The sequence below is a fragment of the Maylandia zebra genome, linkage group LG19 (genome assembly GCF_041146795.1).
Source record: "Maylandia zebra isolate NMK-2024a linkage group LG19, Mzebra_GT3a, whole genome shotgun sequence".
NCBI classification, from domain to species: domain Eukaryota; kingdom Metazoa; phylum Chordata; class Actinopteri; order Cichliformes; family Cichlidae; genus Maylandia; species Maylandia zebra.
Window position 1 is genome coordinate 29,662,105 of NC_135185.1, and position 7,856 is coordinate 29,669,960.

The 7,856-nt window shown below is 38.9% G+C and overlaps 1 protein-coding gene across 3 annotated transcripts; it reads right to left on the bottom strand.

Annotated features, from left to right (window-relative positions):
* Positions 1 to 205: 205 nt before the first annotated feature.
* Positions 206 to 4,293, bottom strand: LOC101466483 (uncharacterized). Of its 3 annotated transcripts, none has more exons than XM_076877424.1 (8): positions 4,055 to 4,293; positions 3,844 to 3,958; positions 2,920 to 3,042; positions 2,370 to 2,459; positions 1,906 to 2,172; positions 1,659 to 1,825; positions 557 to 693; positions 206 to 480 (listed from the first exon to the last, which is right to left on the bottom strand). In XM_076877424.1, the coding sequence occupies exons 1-8, from the start codon at positions 4,118 to 4,120 to the stop codon at positions 336 to 338; spliced, it is 1,110 nt and encodes a 369-aa protein (XP_076733539.1). In that variant the 5' UTR covers positions 4,121 to 4,293; the 3' UTR covers positions 206 to 335. The 3 variants fall into 3 exon arrangements, with proteins under 3 accessions (XP_076733539.1, XP_076733540.1, XP_076733541.1); XM_076877425.1 differs by having other exon boundaries at positions 207 to 480; positions 3,833 to 3,958; positions 4,055 to 4,287; XM_076877426.1 differs by lacking the exon at positions 3,844 to 3,958 and having other exon boundaries at positions 207 to 480; positions 4,055 to 4,287.
* Between the last annotated feature and the right edge of the window lie 3,563 nt (positions 4,294 to 7,856).

Consider the following 7,856-nt stretch of genomic DNA (forward strand, 5'->3'; position numbering starts at 1 on the left):
CACACAATATTTTGATCTCTCTACACTGCCAAACACAATGAAACTGGGGCTCCTGTGACTCCAGTACACTGATGCTAATGTGGTACTAATGATCATAATGATTTAACTTGGTAGATGTACGAACTCCAGCACAGCAAATCTTTCTATTGGATGTAAGCGGATTATAAAACTCATGTGTCCATGTAAGATATAGAAATTTCCAAAACATTTTAATATTGTTTACTGAACTGTAATACACTTTTCATTGACTTTAATACAGTTTGAATGATACAAGTTTAAAAATGCCCCAAACATAAAACATATGAATCATTCCAGGTTTCTGGAGTGAATCAAGACTATCTTGATGGTACTTCACATATCCAGTCTAAGTTATGCCCATTGCAGTTTCCATCATAGCGGGTCTTCCAGGGATTAGAGGAGGAGTAAATGATAATCACACAATTTTCCTCCTCAACATTTGGTTCTCCATCCATCCAGTACCTGAGAAAAGGCGAGACAGATAATTAAGTGGAAATGATCTATAAAAATCTATAATTAATAATCTGTCTTTTCTTACCTTTGTTCCACCTCTGTGACATTATTAAGCCACACCCATGTCCCCACTGTCGCTATGTCAGTAAGACCAACCCAGAATCCGTTCACCCACTGATGAGGATTGTTTTTTAGAAGTTTGATGGTGTTACTCACGAATGCCTATGTGAGCAAAAAAAGAGAAAAATACATTTAAAATTTAGTCAATAAAAATTGTAAATTGCCTACTTACAAAACTGGCCACGATTGCCTGTGGGATGCAAATTATGTCAACACAGAAACTCCTAAACAGCCTTAAGGCTACATTTAAAAATCTTTGCTAATCACTTTCAGTGACTATTGTCAAAGGAGCTTGCAAAGAAAAGTGTCTGGACTTCTTTAAGTTGCTTGAAGACGTTTCACCTCTCATCCGAGAAGCTTCTTCAGTTAGCCACTTCACAAGCGCATGGCACAACACAGAAGAGCCACCTCCACAGGACAAGACTCAGCACTCCATCTGCATCTTAAGGATAAAGGACACTCTTTCGGGGATGCCAATGTTCACATTTTGGACAGAGAGGACAGATGGTTTGAAAGAGGAGTGAAAGAAGCATCTATGTCCACTGTGAGCGACCATCTTTGAACAGAGGCGGGGGTTTACGACACCAACTCTCTGCCATCTTTAATCCAGTTTTGAGATCCTTCCCAGACGCCTTAACGCCCACTCACATGCTGGGCCATCTGACCTCAGGAAATCGCATGATAAGGTGGGGCCAGGTTTCACAATGAACACACCCGAAACTCTGGCTGATTGGGACCCACACCCAGTTTCCCACCTTGGCTCAGGCGATTAGAGGATCATCAGGGGGTCCTTTTGTCCCTCTGTGGGGGGTCACTCCCACTAGGTTTATATCTGGGACTCTCCACCATTTGACCTTAGAACTGAAGAAGCTTCTCGGATGAAGGTGAAACGTCTTCAAGCAACTTAAAGAAGTCCAGACGCTTTTCTTTGCAAGCTCCTTTGACTACGATGACCTGGATGACTGAGAACCTTCACAGACATATTCAGTGACTATTGTATGTCTGTGGACGATGTATGTAGATAACTTATCTGTTTTCAAGCTTCTTCTCTCTTATTTTCAACCCACCTGCTCCTGTTGGTTATCAATCACAACAAGGTCAGAGCCACGACTAACACAGTCCACTCTGCTCTCATGCCAGTTCCTTTTGACAGCAGAGGACTCGGTGGAAGAGAAGAAATAGCAGGACGAGTTGAAAAGAATCCATCCAGGAGCGCATTTATCACAAGAGTTCTCTGAGAGAAACAAAGGATTTCTTGTCATTTCAGGTACTTTAATGTATTCAGAGTTCACAGATTAAAACAAAACTTCTCACCTAAAACTGATATGTTGGACTTTAGGTTTGTCTTCTCTATTTGCAGGGCTCCCATCTGTTTCTCATAACCATCATTGACGGTCTTCAGCTGCTCAATTTTCACCTTTACTTCTTTGTGGTTGTTGATCGCGCTCTTTAACGCCTTCTTGGCCTCCTCTTCGGCTTTGATCACATCGCTGTGGTTGCTTCGGAGATAGTCGAGCTCATTGAAGAGCTGTGTTACAGCTGGGTTGGAAATGTGCAAGGAGCCCTCTTTGACTTTGGCACCTACACAGGTAAGAGAGACAGATATATTAATATAATTAGTTCATCATTATGAAATGATTAGTGTTTTGAAATATGGAAAATGTGCATTTCCCCTTGTGTGGTTGCTGAGAGTTCAACAATTATTGTATTGGCTAACCAATATTGTTACACAACCAAGCACAAGTAAACCGTATCATCACATGAGCTGTTACACTCACACTTAATCGCAAAAACAACAGCGACTATCAGCAGCACAGCATTCAAGAGTCCCAAGCACAGTAAAACCCATCGATTAAATCCATCTCCACCTGCATGGTCAAACATACAAATTTTGAAAACAAAAAAAAGATTTTCAGATAAACACTTTTCATTTAAATCTGGTTGTTGACACTTGAAGATGATTCAGAAATGCAGCAAACAGGTAAAAAGCTAGAAATTAGACTGAAGTAACTCGGAAAAATATATTATAAAACTATCAAATTTAAACTATTAGACGTTTTATTCCCATCCTTTGGGCCATCTATTATTCTCCCTACGGCTTTACTAATGTGTAGGTAGCATAATGAATAATAATTATAATAAATATCACTTTAAAACTACAGTTATTTGGGCATAATACCACAAATTCTTCATTTGTTAAAAATTATACAACTACCAAAAAAATGTGAATACATAAAATCACAGGCTGATCTGCATTTATGAAGGAAAAGAGTGGGAAAACTGTAGAAATGCACAAAATAAAAATCAAATAGGAATTCAGTGCCATACCTTGTCTGGATATGTTGTAGCTTTTGAAGAAAACTGGAGGAAACGTTGGCCTAACTGATCTTGTCCTCTGTGAAGTCTCCATTGCAATGCTGCAGGTTCTGCCCACTGAGCTGCTTTCCCCTCCTTATATACAGACACAAGGCATGTCTCATGGACTCACATGCCTCATGAAGCCTTTATCATTTTGTCATAGACTAATTAATATGAAAACTCTCCCTAAACATTTTGGATTAATAGATAAAAAATAAATATATAAAGTCCCCATCAAATACACTGTGTGCACAATTATTAACCAAGTTGTATTTTTGAGGATTAATTTTCATTATGGATCAAGGACAGTGCTCTTGGTCAATCCAAAATGTTAATTAATCTAAACCCAAATGTTTAAGAATGTAAAAGTGAGGTTTTGTCTTTAAGAGAATATTTATATATATATGTGCAGAATTATTAGGCAACTATTTGCAAATGTTACAGTGAGAATAATAAAACAACTCAAAATGTACACTGTGTAATTTTGAAAATGTAAAATGTGTCAAAATAAAAAAAAAAAATTTAAAAATCAGTGACTAATATAGCCATCCTTCTTTTCAATCACTGTCACAAGCCTTCTATTCATGGAGTCTGTCAGTTAACTTTTTGTGCAGCAGCAACCACAGCCTCCCAGACACTTTTCAGAGAGGTGTACTGTTTCTTTTCATCCTTAAGGCCTTTACTGGCTAGCCATGCAGTGGAGTACTTTGATGCATGTGATGGAGCATTGTCCTGCATAAAAATCATGGTCTTCTTAAAAGATGCAGACTTTTTCCTGTGCAACTGCTTCTAAAAACTAACAGTAGGTTTTGGAGTTGATTTTCAGGCCATCTTCAACCTGAAGAGGTCCAACCAGCTCATCTTTATTAATACCAGCCCATACCATTGCCCCACCTCCACCTTGCCGGCGTTTAAGTCGAAGTGGAGCTCTGTGTCTGTTACTGATCCAGCCACTGGCCCATCCATCTGGTCCATCAAGAGTCACTCTCATCTCATGAGTCCATAAAACCTTTGAAAAATGTCTGTTCAGATATTTCTTGGCCCAGTCTTGACGTTTCAACTTGTGTGTTTTGTTCAGTGGTGGTCGGGTTTCAGCCTTCCTTACCTTGGCCATGTCTCTAAGAACTGAACACCTTCTGGACACTCTGGGTAGGTTGCAGTTCAGGAGCATGGCAGCACTGGAGGATAATGGGTTCCTGGTAGCTTCACGTTTGATTGTTCTCAAATCTTTGGCAGTTAACTTGCATCTTTTATGCTCAATGCGTTTCTTGCAACCCTGTTGGCTATTTGCAACAAAACGTTTGATGGTTCTGTGGTCACGCCCCAATATCTTTGCAATTTCAAGAGTGCAGCATCCTTCTGAAAGACTTTTTACAATTTTTGACTTTTCAGAGTCCATTTAAATCACTTTTTTTTGCCCATTTTGCCTGAGGGAGAGAAGCTGCCTAATAATTATGCACACCTTTATATAGAGTGTTGATCTACTTAGGCCACACCCTCACTCATTATGCAAATACAGATCACCTGATACACTTAAATCCAATAAGCACTCAAGTTTATTCATCTTGAAGTTGGAAAATATGCGTAAAAAATATGATATGATATGGCCAAAATACCCACTTGCCTAATAATTGTGCACACAGTGTATGACTGTTTACATAAAGAACTTAAATTACCTGTTAAGAACATAATTTCCAAATTGTCTCCAACTAACAACTTCAATCAAGAATGATAACCTGTTTTTAAAAGATGGTGTGCATAAGAACAAAAAAATCAAACAATTACACTTACTAGACACTTTATTAGGTACACCTTGCTGGACTTTTGCCTTCAAAACTGATTGACGTCTTCATGACAGAGATTGAACAAGGTGCTGGAAACATTTCTCAGAGATTTTGGCCTGTGCTGACATGATAGCAGCTACTACAAATATGTTTCAACCAAGAGACAGACCGCGCTTGACAGTTTCCGGGTCTGAGCGCGAGGAAAGGATGGGCGAGTTGTCGGTGTTGTTGTTGTTTGTGTGTGCGAGGTCAGCTCATTTTAAACGCTCGTAACTTCTGTATTTCTTAAGAAGACCTCCCGAAACTATTTTATCAGAGTATCATGTACTCAGCAATTTAGTATTTGACTCTGTCGGCCGGGCTGTAATCTCGTTTTGCTAACTTATTAGCCAAGTCAAGCTAACTGACAAAACACACCAGTAATGTTCCCGGAAATAAGCGTCGTGACCTTCAATATAAAACGCACAGCGACACGACAGAAGTTAGATCGTTTATTTTGAAAATTCACAGAAAATTTGACTGAACGTTCTCATTTTTGTTGTGTCGTGCTTGACACTAGTGCAACTACTGTAGTTGCACGCGTGTATGACTGTTTACATAAAGAACTTAAATTACCTGTTAAGAACATAATTTCCAAATTGTCTCCAACTAACAACTTCAATCAAGAATGATAACCTGTTTTTAAAAGATGGTGTGCATAAGAACAAAAAAATCAAACAATTACACTTACTAGACACTTTATTAGGTACACCTTGCTGGACTTTTGCCTTCAAAACTGATTGACGTCTTCATGACAGAGATTGAACAAGGTGCTGGAAACATTTCTCAGAGATTTTGGCCTGTGCTGACATGATAGCAGCTACTACAAATATGTTGGCTACACATCAGTGATGCAAATCTGTCATTTCACCACATCCCACGGGTGCTCTACTGGTTACTGTGGAGGCCATTTGAGTACAATGAACTCATTATGTTCAAGAAAACCAGTTTGAGATGATTTGAGCTTTGGGACATGGCGCGTTATCCTACCTCGTTCATGTTTGACTTCTGATATGAACAAGGCATTTCTAGAGTCAGAACTGGTTCATATCAGTTGTTCGTGGTTGTTCAAGTCAATATGTATGTTTACAACTATATACTCTATGTATAGTCCACTAATAGAAAAAAGCATCCACAGCTATAAAAGTGCAAAACCTTCTGCACCAGGCGACAAATAGGAGGCTTGTAAGTTGACCAGTGAACTCCCCACACACTACGACAGCTGAGTCTGATTGCACAACATCCATAACACATTTCCATTTCTGTTGCAATTTTCATGTAGGCTCATGCTTTCAAGCTAGCTTCAGAAGCTGAGGAATGAGCTCTTTTTTGGTCCCGAAGCCTGACGTGCCTGGGCCTGTCTTCTCAGCATCCCCCTCAGTCCCACTGGTTACCATAATTGCTGCAAAACCACTAAACTACTGTGAACTGCATAATTAATTTGAGCTTGTACTGCAATAACTTATTAGTGATGTGGTTTTGAACTTTTTCATTACCAAAATACACAAATCAGTGTAACTTATATGTCAAGCGCATGTGTAAAATTCAGAGTGGCTTTATTGGGTGTGCCTGGACCCCCACTCACTGGATATTTTCTCATTTTACACCACTCTCTGTAAATACAAGAGATGGTTGCGTGGAAAAATCACAGTAAATCAGCAGTTTCTAAGATACTCAGACCAGCCTGTCATGCACCAGCAACCATAACACATCCAAAGTCACTGAAATCTTCTCTTTTTTCCTATTTCATCATTTGATGCTTCAGCAGGTCATATTGAGCATGTCTGCTTGGCTAAATCTCTTGAGCTGCGGCCGTATGATTGGCTAATTAGGTATTTGCTTTAACAAGCAGTTGAACAGGTGTACCAGTGACCAGTGATAGAAAGTAACCAGTGAATGTGGATGCCTACTGCCAATTTGTGCAGTCATCGTAAATATTAGAATATGTTCAGGACAAACTTGGAAAGACATTTTTGAGCCATTGAATAACCAAACAAATATTGCAAATTATACTGTGCTCTTACATAATTTATTAAGACTAATTTCAATATGGATGTTTTTTTATGTTACACAAGTGAAAAGATTTTTTTATTACTAGCTGTGAAAAAGCTTAATACTGTGCATGTACGAAATGTACTCCTTTCTTTTTTATGCAGTGGTTCTGACAGATGTTGAAATAATCTTAATTCTCTAAGTGCATGTTCAGCAACTTATATAGTTAACATTTGACCCAAAAAGAGGGAAATGAAACTTCTGGTGTCAAACAATAACAAGTGCAGTAACAACAGGGGTTATTAGCATTCAGCACTCCTGATGATCAATCTGCAAAAAATGGACATAAAAATGTTCCAATTTCTCAGTTCTCATTTCTTCTCTGGCATTCCTGTTCATCACTAACGCTCTGTGTCCGTGCCAGTCCATTAAACGTAAACTGGAATCCCTGATAACAGAAAATCAATTCAGTTCAGTTTTATTTATATAGTGCCAAATCACAACAGCAGTCACTGTTGTCACAACCTCAAGTCACTTTGAATTTGCGGTCAAAATATTGAAAACTACACCGAACGTGTCTTGGTTGCTATGCACTTACAGGTTTGTATATCTGAAAGTATTGTGGCCCATCTGATCTGTGGATCATAAAAGTACAACTTCACACACAGACAGGAGTGACTCAGTCACTAAATTATTTAAACATTATTGAAGTCCTGTCATGCTTTCAAGATATTCCAATTCCCATATATTATTTCCACTTGGGTGTTTTATTGAAAATATGCTTTCGTTTAAATGTCATATGAATCTTCCCTTGCCTCCTGCAAAGAAGGAATGTGAAACTGACGCCCTTCAGCCACTTATTTGGCACACAGTGTTTTACACATTACTGACAGAGCTAGGTATATTATACCCAATATAACATGAGTATCTTCCTCTTTAACCCCCCTCCCCAAAGGAGTTGTTTTACGTCTTCACAAGCCACCCGGTGGCCTCATATAGGCATACGGATGAGTGATGAATGCTCTGAACTTATATTATAGATACCCGGGATGTACGAATTTAAAAATGGTGAGCTGAGAGACTTTAAAACTG

What these genes read in the sequence shown, in the direction of transcription:
- LOC101466483 (XM_076877424.1), bottom strand. Translation starts at nt 4,120, where the DNA reads ATGCTCCTGAACTGCAACCTACCCAGAGTGTCCAGAAGGTGTTCAGTT. An exon ending in TTCTTAGAGACATGGCCAAG is followed by an intron (nt 3,959 to 4,054) that starts GTAAGGAAGGCT and finishes CATTTTTCAAAG; the next exon opens with GTTTTATGGACTCATGAGAT. An exon ending in TGTTGTTTTTGCGATTAAGT is followed by an intron (nt 2,173 to 2,369) that starts GTGAGTGTAACA and finishes TTACCTGTGTAG; the next exon opens with GTGCCAAAGTCAAAGAGGGC.